Source organism: Bactrocera oleae, chromosome 3 (assembly GCF_042242935.1).
Source record: "Bactrocera oleae isolate idBacOlea1 chromosome 3, idBacOlea1, whole genome shotgun sequence".
Classification (NCBI taxonomy): domain Eukaryota; kingdom Metazoa; phylum Arthropoda; class Insecta; order Diptera; family Tephritidae; genus Bactrocera; species Bactrocera oleae.
The window spans coordinates 23,641,781-23,660,590 of NC_091537.1; the positions used below are offsets into that span (position 1 = coordinate 23,641,781).

General features: G+C 34.8%; 1 protein-coding gene across 2 annotated transcripts in view; it reads right to left on the reverse strand.

Moving 5' to 3' along the window:
- The window catches only part of LOC106620992 (UPAR/Ly6 domain-containing protein twit), a 30,397-nt gene extending 19,713 nt beyond the window's left edge, over positions 1–10,684 (reverse strand). The window contains exon 1 of one of the 2 annotated variants that reach the window (XM_070106272.1): positions 10,102–10,683. In XM_070106272.1, the coding sequence (XP_069962373.1) occupies positions 10,102–10,162 (61 nt within the window). In that variant the 5' untranslated portion in view covers positions 10,163–10,683. Of the gene's footprint in view, positions 1–10,101 lie in introns of both variants that reach the window. The other variant, XM_036367020.2, reaches the window with a different exon arrangement.
- Positions 10,685–18,810: the final 8,126 nt, after the last annotated feature.

Genomic DNA, 18,810 nt, shown 5'->3' on the forward strand with positions numbered 1-18,810 from the left:
ATAACCTTTCCTAATTTTCTCACAGAATTTTATTAGTGCAGTATGCAGCCGGACAATAAGCAAGTAAGTAAATTAAAACCTTTGCATATATACGCAATCATGCATTTGCCGTTATCCTTATAATATACATATGTTTTAAATTTCTTCACACTTCTCGAAGCTTTGGAATATACAAGAGTACAAGGAAAAGGTTAATACATATATACATATATATATATGCTCTTAAATGAACTACATTTGTATTTGCTTGCAAAAGGCGGCGAGTTTACACAACACGCAAATTTATCACCATCGGGTATCGGGTGGTCACTTAACTGTATATCTAGTACTAATTCATATACCTACATGAGTATATATATGTACTTTGTTATTTGAGATTGCATGTTCATAGCAACGAGATATTTTAGCTTAGCATAAACGTCATAAAGCGCAAGAAAATGATTTAGTCGCTCGCTTAAATTTAAATTAATGAGCGCAATGGGAATTTTAGATTGGCCACTGAGATTACGCCGTATACTTTGTAGCTCGTAGTGATCATATTCGAATATACCTAAGCAACAAGTACTCGTGCGGATAAATTAACTATTTTACAACTAGTATTTAACGCAGACCCAACCAGTCAGTCGAATCCTTACTTTTTCCATTTATAACGGTTTTTTGTACCCAGATTTTAGTCAGAAGTATACCAGTTTAATACTAGTTCAAAGCAGATGATTCAATTTATACTTACGCAAAAATTTTAGCCGGGATCTAGTTCAAGTACTCCAAGTTTTTATTGAAAATATACTGAATAACGACGTAACTATGTGCTTTAGGGTGACTAACTCTTATGAAGTTGTATACGTAAATATGATGCTTTTTAACTTAGTTCGATTTGCAATGAAAATTCGGGACTGTAACTAGTATATTTTTCCTGACTAGATGGTAATTGTGTGATAGGTAGTTAGAATGACTTGCATAAGGCATAAACTTATATACATAGTATAATATATATGTACATACTTACACTATATACACATAATAAGTCTAAACCAGATTTTTTTTTATTTTCTACATTTTTCAAAGCGCATAAACCACATAACTGTCAATATGTTTTGATACTGGTTGACTGGTAACTAATTTGACAGTTTTGTCTCCCAGTTGAAATATTTGACAGGTCTGTGAGACAACTATTGCTGCGCTTATAAAAATGTGTGGAGAGTTGAGTTTTAATAAAAATGTCTACACCGTACTGCTCTAGAAAATACGGTGAAAATAAAAGAGATCTGTGAACAACAGAGTTCGATATTTCTATTTTGTTTATAAAATGCCTAGACTCGCATGTTGAACCTAACTCAACGTTCGCATTTACATTCTGGCTCAAAGCGAGTAGCGGCTTTAACACACTAGAGCTGGCTTAACAGGTTGTTGTGCTTGTTTTCGTAGCCGAAAAGGTGACAACAACACCACAAACTCAAATAATAACTCGGTTATATACATGTGTATATAGGTATATATATTGAGTTTTGTTTACAGCGGAACAGGTGGCATGCTATTACACTCTATCAGTCTCACATCAATTAGTGAGACACTTTGTTCGGCCGCGCGTGCTGTGGACTAAGTGGTATCCACCTGTGTTATACATTTGACATTTGCTTGGTGAATATATCTTATTAGCATGTGGATACACTTCCTCGTGGCCAGGGAACTGGAGCTGAAAGCAAGGAATTGGCTGTGGATTGAATGCACTTATCGGAAAAACGATTTTGCAAAGGGCGCTTTGGAAGCGAAAAGGGTTTATTCAAAACGCCACAAACCACCACGATTTGTTTGGCTAAACTCTAAGTATGCCGTTACTGTCACTCGTCATATGGCGCGCACAACTTTCGCTCGATTGAAACGTTGCGCAGTTGTCGAGGTAGATGTGAGCAAGAGAGAAGAAACGTAAGAGCAGAAGCTGGTCTTTCTTAAACAAATATAATATTATAGTAGAGATAGAGGAGAAAATATTTTTCATATATTTTAATAGTTGATAATCTATTGTAATTTAATATATTGTTGGTGTGTATTTTAAATAACATTGTAAATCATAAATACAAATAATTTGCAAAAGATTAACTAATTTTTCTCGAATAATTATTCACCTAAGAGGCCATTTAGAGGTTCGCTTTGGAAAGCTACATCAAAACCTTCGGCAATTTCTTAGATAAATTGTTTTTTTTTGTTTTTGGATTATGAATACGAAACGTCGAAGACCGTATAAACTGTACTCGTATATATACCATAAATGTACAGGAGGATATGCTGAGTCGATTTAGCCATGCCCGTCTGTCCGTCTGTATATATACGAACTAGTCCCTCAGATTCTGATATACCTATGTATCTGAATTTTCGCACACGTCCTTTTCTCACCAAAAAACTGTTCATTTGTCGGAATGGTCGATATCGGACAACTATATATGGCAGCTATATGCTAGCCATACAACCTGAACAATCGGAATAAACCCCTTTTGCTTTTTAAGAGATATCTTCAAGAAATTTGGAATGAGTTATTGTCTAAGGCAACGATGCAATTTTCGAAGAAATTATTTAGATCGCATCACTATAGCATATAGCTGCTTCATAAACTGACCGATCAAATTTAAGATAAATATCTTTTTATACCTTTTAATGTTATAAACAAATGCACTGGTGAAGAGTATTATAGCTTTGGTGCAGCCGGTGGACCGACATGCGGATGAAAATTAATATTTGTGTTACAATGGCGTGTACAAATATTGGAACTGATGTTATCAATTAATTGAAAGCGGTATTGAAGTAAGTATAATCGCTTCGATGAACTTATGATTGCTTATAATTAATGGTTTTAAAAATATCAAAATTATCAGAATCAGCTTTAATTTTGCCTAAAGTCTCTTGTAGTTTTAGTTTATAATTTTCGATGCTGAAAGGTTCTGCAAGAATGTATTCTAGCTAACTGTATTCGACCCATCATCGAGAACCGTTTAACCTTTTATTGAAAGTTTCGACAGAATTCACTATTGATTATTATAGATTAAAAGTGAAATGGTGTGTCGAAAGGGCAGTGAACTATTTAAAGTAAAATACCATTATGAGGGCTTTTGTATATATCTAAATTGCAAATGCGAATAAGTTTTGTGAAAAATTTGTGCAACATGTGCAATTGCATAAGTTATAACTGCACACATATGTAGTACATACGAGAACGTACGATTTGCATTATGAGAAATAACGAAAGACAACGAACGATTTGCGACAAACCTTGCAAGCAAGTGCAAAATTTCCCGCACTAAAAGAAAAACTGTTGCTCGCCACGATAAGTATTTAAGTGGAACATATGTATATACAAATGTGTACGTGTGTGTATGTAGTATGTAGGTATGTACAAACTATAGAAATTATGGTAATTTATAAATTATCGTAAGACGTTTTTGTGAAAAAGAAAATGCGCAAAAATGATAATTACAAAGCAAAGTAGCAGCCTATTGTAGAAATAATTATTACTAAATTCGAAAATTTCTTTTAAACTGTCAATTGCGTGGGTTTGAAGTGAACTAATTTGGGCAGTAAATGCACTGAGTGTATTTGAACATTTACACACACACATACTTGTATATATGTTTGATTATTACTTTGACTCTTGCAATTTTTATACTCTCGCAACATGTTGCAGAGTATAATAGTTTTGTTCACCTAACGATTGTTTATATCATTTAAAACTATATATGTACATATATACAAATGATCAGGATAACGAGACGAGTTGAAATCCGGCTGAATCTCTGTCCGCCTGTCCGTCCATCTGTTCGTGCAAGTGATAGTAAAAATTAAGATATCTTGATATAACTTGGTACACGTGAATATGCTCCTAGCCCCCATATATCACATATAAGAATTTTCAAATATACGGCCAACTTTATACTACACAGATTGGTCAATCTATCAGTCATCTTACTAATCTAATGGTCTATATCGTAATGGTACACCAAAATTGCTATTAATAAAACTCAGAGAGCATATTTTTTTGGTAATGATATGTCAAAATAAATAAAAACGGGTAATACTACCCGTAAGCTCCATATACCCAATATAATAATTTCAAACTGCCGGTTGGCTTTATATCGTACATATCGGTGAATCTGCGAGGTATCTTAGATATATTAAGTGAACATAACATAACACTGGCCACACATTACCATAATGTTGAAAATATGTGAAATCCCATCCCCTGTAACCTCAGCTCCCATATACTACAAGTATAAGCAAATATTTACGTTATTTTAGCAGACTCTATTCCGAATATATCCCCACCTTTGATCTTCGCGATTTGCGAGAGTATAAAATGTTCGGTTACATCCAAACTTAGCCATTCCTTATTTGTAAACTTTATTTTCGCATGGGTTCTCTATGTTTTTTACTCACCCATCTTGCCACACATCAATTTTAGCATTCTCATGCAAATTAAGGCAACCTTACTCGTGCAATAAGTTTGTATGTACGCACCAATGACAAATATACATACATTGGTATGTATGTGATTACATCCACCCACTCATCTGCACCACAAAGATTCGCACGATATTTCAACTTTTAAATCCAGATTTTTTGCACGTTTTTCGGTGGCTTATTTAAATGAGACATGACAGCGGCCAGTTACGTACCACAGTAATGACATTCGGGCCACGAAATACGCTAACTTTGTAATTACATATGTGCACTTTTATTATGAACATCAATTTTTATACCCTGGACAGGGTATATTAAGTTTGATGCGAAGTTTGTAATACCCAGAAGAAATCGTAGGATACCCAATATATAAGTACATAGTGTTAACCACGTTCGTCTGTCTTTTCGTCTGTATATACGGGAACTAGTCCCACATTTTTTGAGGTATCGATCTGATATTTTGAACACGCCGATATGAGATCACTATAGCACATAACTGCCATACAAACAGATCGATAAAAATTAAGTTTTTGTGTACAAAGCAATTTTATTGGAGAAGATATCTTCATGAAATTTGGGATAGATTATTGTCCAATGGCTATATTATCCGAAGATATTATTCAGATCGGACCACTATAGCATATAGCTGCCATACAAACTGACTGATGAAAAGTAAGATAAAACTCTCTTTATACCCTTTTATGTTATAAGGAATGCACCTGTAAAGGGTATTATAGCTTCGGGGCAGTCAAAGTAAACGTTTTTTCGTGTTTTAATTAAGTTTCTGACTCTGGAAATTAAATCAGTTCTACAGATCTACACGATAATTCCATATTTCAATAATACGCATAATTAAATTTTTTACTTAATTTTTCTCGAAAACAATTGACGGAAATGTCTTTATCAGCACCGTGTGCGTGTGTGTTAATTGCTTGTCATTAGCCGGTTGAAACAGTTTACCAGTCGCAAAGAGAATGTTGCTAGACCTATCATTTTCCACTTCGAAGTCAAGTCACAAAATATAGAGATTTCGTGACTAGCACGAATGCCTTATATAAATGCCAGTTGCACGACATAAACTGAGTCAAATATTATATAATAATAAATCAACTAATTAGAAGTTAAGACGGAATATAAGCGTTGGGGTTTGGGTTGAAATACTATCTATTTCAATACATTCATATTATATGTATCTATACCGATTTGTTGCAGATTAAATTTTGCAAAAACGATATGAATACTCCTTGTAGGATGGAAAATCTATTTTTACCGTTAATTATACCGAATTTCATTCATAACCCAAGACTTTAAAAGAAAAACCAGAAAAAATGTTAACTTCGGCTGCACCCAAGCTATAATACCCTTTACAGGTGCATTTTTTTAGCATAAAAGGGAATAGAAAGATGTTTATCTTGATTTTAATCGGTCAGTTTGAATTCAGTCAGTTAGTTTAAAATACTTATATGGTCTTCGACCCTATTTCCAAACATCGTGGCAAACTTAATATTTCTAGTTCAGGGTATAATAAATATCCTTAACGGCCTCGTATAACTATATTCTTTAGCGTATGTACGTAACTTTACGAGTATATTTGTAACGTAGATCTCAGCTATATTTCACTAAATATCCGACAAAAAGTTTTCAAACACCCCATATAATTCAAAATAAAATTTCATTTATGCTTAAGGGCAAATCGGCAGAATGAGGTCAATACTAGTTTTCGTACGTGATTTGCTACTAACGTCGCGTTTTAGCTGCTATTGTGTGAAGAAGACGTTAACTTCTTGTTTGCGTTTTCAATTTTCCATTTGTGTGTTTCACTTAAGGCTTGTCGTTGCTTGACTCGTCAAGGCCCAAATCTTTGTAATCTTGCTAGTATTGTTGTTGTAAGCAAATGTTAGCTTACGTATTTTTTTTTTTGTTGCCTTATGACTTTCCGCCTCATCCCAAGTTGTGAGCAGCACGCAATGGCACTCTTCAACAACTACTAACTGACGGTTACACCTTTTTTGCAGTGACTGTCGGCACTGACTATTGTGGTGTCGGTAGCAATAACAGCTGTCTAGAACGTTTTACACATTTTAATGCAATCATAGAAAACATTGAAACACCATTACATGAGATTTTCCTGCCGGTTGTCGATTTCTCGAGTGACTCATTTATGTTGGTCACCGCATTCGCTCCACAATACTATTCGCTATTGAGGCTTTAGCAGGCATAGATTTTCATGCCCATTGCTTTTATTTTTATCCGACATTGAAGTCGTGGCAAATATGTATGTAGTTGTGATTGATATAATTTACCATAGTTATTCAGGTTATTCAATTTTAATTAGTAAGAATGTAAAGTAGAAGGATTTTATATTTTTATACTCTAAACGAGGTATATTAGACTGCCACGAATTAGCGAACTGTTCTCTAAGTTTTTGAGATATCTATTAAAAATTTTCCACACGTACTTTTATCTCCAAGACGCGGTTTAATTATCGGAACCATATTTCTGTCATATAAACTGAACAATCGAAATCATGCCCTTGTATAGAAAACTTTTTTATTTGGCAAGATATCTTCATGTTTGGCATGAATTATTGCCTAAGATAATGCTAAAATCTTCGAAGAAATTGTTCAGCTCGGATCACTATATCATATAGATGCCATACAAACTGACCGGTCAAAATCAATCAGTTTTTGTATGGAATCTATAGAATTTGTAAAGGGTATTATGGATTGTGCAAGTTAACGTTTTTTCTTGTTTTTAGTATGTTAAGTACCGTAATAATCTTTTTTTGACGGAACCTCGCAAAGGCAACTCCGTAAATGTTTGATTACATTTTATCCGGGTTTTAAACCCTACTTCATTGGCTAGTACAATGCCTTAGTAGAAAACGTACTCCTTGTAAAAAATGTGTATGAATCGGTGCCTGAATAAAATCCAATATTCTTAATAAATATCTAACATTTATGATATTAGAACGGCGTTTATTTTATATAACAGTTCAAATTTCCATTTGCTAAAAGATCTCTGTAGCTGTAATTACTAAGGTTAGGCTGATCCCTGATCCCCCGCGATAATCACTCTTATACTGTTATGAACAGTCCTTTGTGAAGCCACATAAAAAACTCCTATAGTCGGATATCAGCTATCGGCAAAGCGCTCTGAATCTATCACACATCTGCTTAGGTGATTTACCATATTTCTATTTCCGCTATTTCGCCTGGATGTCAAGAAGTATGAGATCTGAGGAATTTTAACCTTGATCTGCCAAAGGCGGGACATTGGAGGAGGATGTGTTGAGATGATGCTATTTCACCTTTTTTCAAGCAGCTGATACAACTGGCATCCGGTAAAATTTTCAGCCTTACCGCATGAATCTCGAAGGGACAATGTCCAGTTAAAGTACCTACAACCATTCAAAAGTGGACTTTGCAGATAGCGAATAGTTCACTAGACCCCTTACGATTAACCCTGGGTCAGAAGGATTTTGCGACTGCACAGCTGCTACTAGTTGACCAACACTTGCTGAGCTTACTAAGCATACTAAGGATAAATTCTCAAATATGTTTCATTCGATCCCTTCGATTGAAGATATTACATCTGTGACCAGGAAAAAGCTTTGTTTACAAACTCACTGCTTCCAGAAGCAATTTTTGTTGGCATTGTTTATTAAGATCCTAATATAAGGGTAAATCCAAGTACCATAAAAGTCCTCCTCCAAAATTAAAGGTTTACTTAAGGTCACTTTTGAGAAAGACTCTGTCACTGTGTGTAGGGCACTGCTCTTTTCATTGACAGAAACATATTTCATGTGAAGAAACAACACTCTAAATCAATATTCCCCTTGAATTGATCACTATTATCAACTTAATATTTAAAAATGGTTTAATTACTTAATAAAGGGTAGAAAGAATCCGTCCGATTTTTGCTCAAATTATATCATATGAGGTATTTAAAGTTGCATACAAATATTTAGTTGCTCTTTTGACACGGTGCCAACCGATACCGTAAAATGGAAGTGGAAATAGTTCACTGAACTCGTATGAATGCAACAGCGAAAGGAAAGGCGGTCATAGAGGGGCTATAGAGTTAAAAATTCATTTGAAACATAACGCGGCGAAACTCGTACAAACGCAATTAACGGATTTTTATGTGCAAAAGCGGCGGACGCCTTACCAAAAGGTCCAATAAGGGTGGGTTAGGTCTGGCCCCAAACGTGCAACAGTTACCGGCACACATAATAACACGTATGAATAAAAGCTTTAACTACTGTAAAATGTGAAAAATTATTGAAAAGATGACGTTGCTCGGTATGTATTTCCATATGAATCTACACTAACTTACTTTTGGAAATACTAAAATTTTTTTTTATTCTTGGAAACGCTTATTCAGCTAAATTTAAAGGTTTTAAAGCCTCTCGTTCTTATTCAGCTATTAATATTTTGCAAACACGGTGCCCTCGCCCTTATTGCTATACATATATATATTTCGAATATAATATCAGTGTATTATACTAAGTATTGGTAATAAACGGAAGTTTTGACACACATTTTTACTGACCCTGGAATATACCATATATATTCCCAATATGCACTAACTACCATAAATAATATTTTTCGTAATAACTTGACCATCACAAGTCACCGTTGGTTGAACAAGTCTATAACACTATTCCGCGTACAATGCTACGATGGGTATAAAACCGACAAATGAAACACAAAACGAAATGCAACCCTTCTATATGCCACATGTACATTCTGCTAGTTGAGGGTAAACGGGAGAAGAGGTCAAGCAACGCTTAGTGCGGGTGGCAAGTAATTGAAGAAGAGAAATGCACTGATTAGTAGCATACGTATTCTAGTGTAGAGGGCGATGCAAGGCAGGAGGATGGGAAGGAAACGAGACACAAAGCAAAAGCACAAATAAAATCGGAACACATATTATTGTTGTTTGAGAAGTAGTGTGCTTTAAAATATAAGCCACTGAAAGTTAGTATATAAAAATCCAGGCAGTGACAAGTTGAAACTTCAAATATATTTGTAAAATATACATATCATAGTTGAACCACATGGATGCTTCGTTCCGTTGCTATGTTTTGTCAATTAGAAATACATATTTTTTTCTTAAGCGAAATTTCGAAGAAATGTGGTTAGGTTAGGTTAAAAGGTCGATTCTAACAGGGATTTCACTTGGACAGCTTAGAATGCCAGTCCGTTGTGCTACGTAAAACTCTTTTATAATATATTATAAGATCTTTACAAATCGACAAAGTGCTTTAGGCCTATCACAAATTTGTTGACACGGTTAATGTCAGTTTCCGCTATATCTTCTGGTTCGCTGAAGGTAAGACTGCCAAGACGTTTCAACCTCAGTCTTGCAAAGGCTGGACAATTGAGGAGAAAGTGCCTAGGTGTTTCCACCTCACCCTCCGCCATACAACTTTGACAATTAGCGTTCGCCAAGATTGAATCTCGAATGTCTATTGAACAGTGTCCAGTAAGAAAATCTACGATTGCGGCAAGATGAACTTTGCTAAGGGCAAGTAGCTTAGTAGATCTCCTATGTGGTACTTACAATATGTATATAACTTTGGCTAACACCAATGACTTTGATTTGTTTAAGAGCACTAAATTAAGATCTACAGAGACAGCCGTAACTTACCTGCAGTGCTCCCCAATGCCAAGGCCAAGAGTAATGACAGGAAATATGCTGAAGTGGACATGCTTTCTGTTTATTTAGTAGACTTATGTCGTTGTGAATTTGAAAAAATATATTGTTTTTTAATTATACAAGTAGTTTTATTTGAAAATAAAAAAAGTACTTTGTTATTTCTTACACTTATTGGTGCTAAGTAGAAAAAATATATTTTTATGCCCACACACGAGGGTTAACACTCGCTTTTTGAAAATTTTAAAATATTACAAATTGCACATTGAACTTTTTCGATATTATTCATATATTTTTATTATTGCTCACTTGTCTCGTTTTATTCTCAGCACTGCATGAATATTTTCAAAATTTTTCCCAAAATATACACAAATATTATTTGAGAGAGAAAAAATTTCGATATTTTCCACGAAAATTTAATACTTTATTAGTTTTGCTCGAGAATTTTCGAAAACGCGCGCTTCTCGCAGGTGGCCACTAAACACTACCGGACGATGACAATGTTGCTGACTGACTGTTGCTCGAATAATGGCTCGATGCGTTGTTGACTTCCACAAGTCGTCGTAGTACTGCGGACGTCGTTGGCTAAAGCGACTGAATACGCGCCACAAAGCTCGTCAAATACGAATGAATGTGTGTGTTCGCCGTTGTTCGTTGCAATCGAACTGAAATCTATTGCTGTGTATGTGCTGAGAACTTTTCACATATGAAAAGCTATAGCGACATCCGAATGGGAAATGGTTGCCGGCACAAATACAAACACAAGCACCTAAACACTAGATAACCGCAACGGCAAGTAGCAACTGTAAGCGTAGTAGCTCCAGTGGCAAGTTTGTTGCCTTGTTAAGGGTTGTGACTAGATCGCTTGTTGTTGCTGGCTGTTGTTCTAGAAATTAAAGTCAAAAAGGAGATAAGCAGCACGCATGGGTCAAGCTCAATGCATTCCTCCGCGTCAAACTCGACAAAATTTAATCTTTTTTTGGTACGTGCTGTCATTGCTCTGAAAGTTGCTCATTTCAGGGAAAGGGAAATCATGGCAAAATTTTCATCAACAAATAATATTTTGCGTGCGTGACGATGCGTGCGAAACTGCTTTAAAATAATTAATTTCTCACAGCTCCGCAAAAAATACTCCACACATTTATGTTAGAGTGATGACTGCATTGCCATTGGAAGTTGTTTAAATCCTCTCCGCTCCGGACCCTTTTGGTTTGGGCGTTAATCTCGTGATATATTGTCATGTGATTGAGGTGTAAGCACTTCCAGCTTAAAATAAGCTTTTTGTCATATGTTTTGTATAAAAGAGGGTTCAAAAGTTCATAAGAAATGTATTTGAATTAAATTTTAATCACATCTTATTAGATCAAATGAGCTATAATCACACGATATAATATCAATGATGCGGCCTTTCACCTGATGGTTTAATGTATTAAATGCTAATTAGAATAAAACTTTTATTATAGCTGGATGAAAATTATTATTTAAAGGCAGGCAACATAGTATCTTTTTAAAGAAAGACATTTTTGTGTGTCAAAATTCGATATTTTTATTCAACATAGTTACCACCAACGGGTGATATATAGGTAACAATCATCCAACTTCTTGATGCCATTTTTATGTTCTCGCAACATGTTGCTAGAGAAATATAATAGCTTTGTTCACGAAACAGTGGTTTGTATCACCTGAAACTAATCGCGACAAGTTGAAGTCTGAGTGACTGTCTAACCGCCCGTTTATCCGTCTGACCGTGCAACTGATATCATGGTGAAACTGGTACCTAGGGCAGTCGGTATTGCATATGAAGGTAATCGGACTACTGCTACGTCCACAAAACGCTGTTAAACGAAAACTTATAAAGTTCTACAACTAACCGCTATATTAAGATAAATGCTAAATGGTCAAAGGTACATATCTTACAAAGCCCTGAAGCTAACTCTATCAAATTTTCTGGGAAGATGTCTTTCTGCACCTCTTGATTTGCTATACAAAGGCGTAAAATCAGGTAATAACCACGACTGTTATGTTGAAAACTACAAAAAGTGCGATAACTCACTGAATAAATGAGCCACAAACAATAAATATCACAACCAGGATAGTAGGGATGGGCTTTATAGGAGCAAGTGTGAAAAGTGTGCAATGGGCGTGGCACCGTCCACCTTTAGGTGAAATCCTATATCTCAGGAACTTACCGACCAATTTTAAGTAAATTTGGTATGTGAGATTATCCAACCATTCCTATCAATGAAAATGGGCGAAATCGGACAACAACCACGCCTACTCCCATAACATAACCTTAAATCCATCTGATTCTTCCCCTTCCAGTACAAAAATCAAACACCAATGAATATCTTGGGATAAAACTTGCACAAGTAGTGTCCTTAAGATATTTAATTTTATGCCTCAAAATTGTCAAAATCGGGCTATAACTTTTCAAGGACCCAGACACCAAATATCCGGATCCCAGTGCGTTTGGCTGATTTTTTACCAAATATATCGGTCAATCTGTGAGTTCTAGTATTGAAAATCGGGGAGAATATTTTTATGATGACAGTAGACTCTTATGCTAAATATTTTCTAACTTCGGGTTGACTTTTAACGTTCCATATGTAACAAATCTTAATGAGATTCAGAAAGACTCTCTTTCTAATAATAGTGTATCTTCTGGAACGTGATTGTAAATAATAGATGCGATACTTCCTACTAAAAATATATACGAACTTTTTCAGGTCACAGAAGAGAAAATATAACTTTCTGACTTTACGCACATTTAATTCCGTTCATCAGTTCGCTCGGATGACCGTTAATTGGATTTTTGAGTAAAACAATAGAACCATCTTTGTTTTTGCAACGTATCAACAATTGGCCAACAGCAGCGTAATTTATTCACATCTCTTTTGAAAGTTAAGTCGAGTGGCTACCTTTCTGCCTAGTATGGCCTAAAACTCTCTTCCTCCACATCTTAAATAGTCAAAATAATCTTTAACTGTTTAAGAATATTATAATATTTTTTCATTCGCTCCGTATGTTTTCACTATCAAATAAATCTATATTTATTTCATAGTATTGAAAAAAGAAATCAATCACAAGACTCTTTATAACACTGTTTTATAATTAATTTTTCTTATTGTTTTTGAATGACGCTCTATTTTTAAATATCTCTACACCTCTTTGTCTCTATTCAAAATTATAAACCTTTTGAAACTTAATGGTCTTTTGGTCGCTGATGGCGGGGAAACTTATGCGAATACATATAATTTTCACTACTACAAGTGTAAATATTTAAGACAGCTGCATCGTCATTGTCATTGTCAGCAGACATTTTCCGACATCATTGTCTGTAGATATTCAGAGACGTAACGACTTGCACAAGCATGCATGTAATATATTCATATCTATATATTTTCATATACATATATATGTGTATGCATCTACGCGTTCCAACGAAATCTCTTGAGGACCAATTTATTTTCGTAATTTTTTCAAAAGACCTAGTTCTGAAGCAATGAAACTTATGCTGCAAAAGTCTTAATTTCATGTATTTTGTATCAACAAGCGTTATAGAGTAGCGAATCGAACAAACTTTAGAAGAAGTTCAAGGAAACGATGCAAACCTGCACTAATATATTTTCTGGCACATGTGCAATTGTATACCGCTCCTTTCTTTGATGGAGAAATTCTTCTTTCCTCTTCAAAAAGCATTTTAGTAACTCCTTACTTTGGCTTTCTATAAGCAATTATGAATTCTCTTAGTTTAAAGTTATTAAATTAAAAACAAAAAAAAAATCTTATAACATAAATATGTATAAAAAGATCTTTAGCTTGGTTTTGATCAGTCAGTTTGTATAACAGCTGTATGCTATAGTGGTCCGACAATAATTTATCATTTGAGCCTTTCATTTGGTAAAACTGCTCTAAAATGTGTAAATCAAAACTTGCTAGCATTGAAGCAGGTATCCGCATACTCTCTTGTACAAATTCTACTCGGCAATTTTTTAAAAAGAGAGCAGCACGGAAAGATAGCGAGCAGAGAAATGGTGAAGCTAATATATTAGGTAAGTTTATTTCGTTCATCTATTGGATCTCAAGCGAGCGTTGTGAACTGAAGAGTATCTTTGACATATTGGAGACCGTTAACTTTCACTTCCTGCCTTTTGCATAAGTATACTATTTTACGATATAGGGTGTCAAATTAGTATTACATTGGTTGGAAGTAGTTCAGCAATGTGATTATTATATAGTACCTCGACTTACTTATCCAACCATAAATGCTGTTACAAGTTCAGGCCGTTGCAAACATTAAACTATAATACAAAAAAAAAATCTTTTTTGTAAATTCTGACTACCCCTAACTGCTTATTATATATCAGTAGACACTGCATATATATTTTTAAAAAAATAGTAACCGCACTCTTTTCTGCGAATTTACCACCGCTATATGCGTTGTAAACTTTGTAACAGAACTTATGGCATCTTAATTTATTTACAATATATGTATGTATGTATATAGTATACAATTATACCAATATCATACTAATCTTAAAAAAAATTTACATGCACCGAAATGTCAATCTCTATTCCAATTTGATCCCAATTTGACCAATTTCGTTAATACCGTAGCTGTTGTACAAGGTTATTATTATAACTATTAAAGATAGCAGGGGACAAAATATTTTGCGAATTTCGACCTGTTACAATAGTAATTTGAACATAGAGCAGAATCTGGATACATTTACAAGCGCCAATTCGTGTTTGTGTGATCACATATTTGCACAAGTTTCACAATGAAGCGAATACAGCATCGAAACGGAACAACGTGTCTAAAATAAATGAAAGTGGTAGCAAATTTTCATGAATTGGACTTCGATTGCTTTCGGATCTAACGAGTTGGCTGACCGACTACCAACAATTTTCTCGTATCCCCAGACTCTGGTGAAGGGAATAGTCGTTGAAATCTCCGCGATTTAAGAGAAAAACTCAATCGTACCACAAAAAAGGTATTGAAAAGATGGAAGACTGTCTTGAGTAATAAAAATTTTTTTTTTTAATTACACATTGCTGGATTTCTCTTGCCATTTCTCTGGTTTTTTGGATCAGGTTGTCAATGATGGTCTAAAAAAGCTTAAGGAAACTGGCTGCCGAATGATTGTCTATGCCGACATGAGCCTTTATGGTGGAGGAAATCTTTCTAAATACCATGTAGGCGCTAACTCAAGGATCACTCTACACCGTAACTAACTGGGAGGCTGAAAATAATCTAGTCATTAATCCTAGTAAGACAAAACTGGTTTTGCTCCATAAGAAATACAAAATTTCGGAAGCCTCTCCCATCGATAGAAGGAACTTGCCTGTGGACAGAGCAACGTGTCTAGGGCTCCTTCTGCACTAGAAGCTCCCATGGAAACTCAATATCGAGAAAAATATAGCTAAAGAATTATATTTTCTTCCTTAATTAACACTTTTATTATACCCTGAACAGGGTATATTAATTTTGCCACGAAGTTTGTAACACCCAGAAGGAAACGTCGGAGACCATATAAAGTATATATATAAATGATCACCGTGACGAGCTGAGTTGATTTAGCCATGTCCGTCTGTCTGTCCGTCCGTCCGTCTGTCCGTCTGTATATACGCGAACTAGTCCCTCAGTTTTTGAGATATCGATCTGAAATTTTGAACACTTCTTTTTCTCCCCAAGAAGCTGCTCATTTGTCGGAACGGCCGATATCGGACCACTATAGCATATAGCTGCCATACAAACTGAACAATCCGATTGTTGACGAGGTATCTTCATGAAATTTGGCATGTATTATTATTTAAAGCATTAATCTAATCTCCGAAGAAATTGTATGGATCGGATGACTATAGCATATAGCTGCCATATTAACTGAACGATCGGAGTAAAGTGCTTGCATGGACCATTTTTTATTGGACGAGGTATCTTCACGAAATTAGGCACGAGTTATTGCTTAAGGCAACAAATTATTCTCCACAGAAATTGGTCAGATCAGATCACTATATCATATAGCTGCCATACAAATTGAACGTTCGGAATCAAGTTCTTGTAAGGGGCCTTTGTCTTTGTGAAGGGTATTATAGCTTCGGCGCAACCGGAGTTAACGTTTTTTATTGTTTTTGATTCACCTTTGGACACCAATTTCAGAAGTCTTTTAAAACTTCATCACATTTTTTGCGTTCACTAAAGCGTTTTATATTAAAGCCTTCTGCTTCATATTAGCCTTTCTTTAACTTAAAATTAGGTATGTGCGGTTATGCCAGAAAGCTATTACTTAGCATGACTATTAATCAAATCACTTTCATTTTGGTCAACGCAAAATCAAATTTTCGTGCACTTTTCGCGTTATTATTAGATTTCCTGAAGGGTGTGAGTAAGTGGGACACGCTAAATTGCACCTTCCGTGCACCTTAATTACCATCAACTTTGACATGCGAAGTGGTGAATTTGTCAAATGGTAATACAGGAACGTGTCATCCATCTTCGAGGAGCAAATAAAAATAGGCTGCACACTTTAAATATAGACACATCTACAAATGTAGTTTGTTTCAAGCCACATACAGGGTTGTTATGACATGCAATACCTGTAATAATTGTTTTAGTATATATTTTAAGTTCATAATATAACACAAGCTATATTATAGTTTAATAAAGTTAGGATCCATACCAAAATGTCAATAATGTGCCCCAACATGTAAAACAAAAAAAAAAATGGTTCACTATAGCATACATTTGCAATACAAACTGAACGATCAAAATAATTTTTTTTGACAAGATATTTTCACGAAATTTGGCACGAATTATTGTTAAAGTAACGGTATATTCTCCTAAGAAATTGTTCAAATCGGATCACTATAGCATACAGCTGCCATACAAACTGAACGATCAAAATCAAGTTCTTGTATCTAATCTTTAATCTTTTGTATTTGTGAAGCTATTAAAGCTTCGGTGTAACTGAAGTTAACGGTTTTCTTATTCTTATTTAAAAAAAAAAATAGTTGAATGCACTCGTTATTTATCGTCAGGCAATAGGTAAATACTTATAGCCTTGCAAACGCTTTGTTTCAATATGCATTGCCGCCTGTGAAACTCCCTGTATCTCTCTTAGTATTTGTCTGCATACTATTGATTTTGTCAATAATCAAGCAAATGAAATAGCAAAAATTTAAGTTCATTGGCCGAACAAACCATATAAGAAAGAAAACTCTGGTTAGATATATTAAAAGCTTGATAAAATGCAAATAAATCGTTTACAATAGAATACATCAAATTAGCCATGAATTTAATGACCAGTCCAACCCTCATGTGTTCAATATTACTACCGGCCTAAGAAATGGAAAAACACTATACCTTTAATGGTTTTTAGGTCATACATGGAAAGCAAATTAGGAAGCGAAAGCATGTCTGTCAAGACTTGTGTAGTCATTTCCGTAACCATTATTCTAATGCACCTGGAATATTCTAAGCATATATAATGTATATTCTTATATGCATGTACAGTATACTTGTATATGCTCTGAGAGATATGTACATATACTTGGACACACTGTTCGAAGACAACGCCCCATATGAATGGATTTCCAAACACAACCGTATATACATATTTATGCCTTCGCTTCTTACAAAAGCTTTTATGGTGAAATTAAAGCTAACTAGAAATATCAACAAAAAATACTTAGTAAGTGACTAAATATAATTTTCCTTTTGTGGACAAATAAACTGAGATTTGTTAATACTCTCACTCATTTTCCAATCGTTATAGGAATTACAAATGAGACCTAAAATCCATGGGCTTATTTTCATATGAATGGTGTTATGTTTATTTTCTTCCTTAGTATGCATATCAATGTTATAGACAAAAGCAGCACAAGTTATCGTTTACACAAACTGACTGAACTCCACTCGTCTCGTCATGCTGATCATTTTCATATGTAGGTACAATATATATCACATATAGAGTATAAAATTGGTGAACAGAGGTGAGAGTTGTATTTCACAAAACCTTTTATGACAAAATATAAAAGCAGCAATTAGTATTTAGACGAAAATAAAAATTTATTTTGAGCTATCATAAGTACTACACCAGCAGTGCTAGTGAAAATGGTTTCCTGCATGCACTTTGCCTCAGAGGTTCGGTATTAAAACCACACCACTGTGCATAACAACACAGATAAACGAATAACCATTGGGTTACCATAACAACAGAATTAACGAAGATATCATAACTGGTGGTGATTTTAAATTAAGAAAAATTGCATTAACCTACAGACATACATATATGTTCGGTATTTCATATAAGGAAATGATTGCCTGCAACTGAAATCGGTCTTGCACGTCAAATACGCCGTTATCATATCTAATTAGTACTTGTTTTCGAAAAAGTTTACCTATTTTCCAAATTACTTATATGACACTAATCAGAATGGGACAATGCCTATTCTAAGATCGAATCTCCAAAAGGTTGATCTGAACAATTTGAACACAACTTAAAAGATTACATTGTTGACTTAGACAATACTCCGTGCCTTAATTTGTGAAGATGCCTCGTAAAATGAAAGAGTTTTACATACAAGTTCTTGATTTCGATCGTTCAATTTGTATGGCAATGGTCCGATATCGGCTGAGCAGCTTCTAGTTCGCGTATATACAGACGGACGAACGGACATGGCTAAATCAGCTCAGCTCATCAT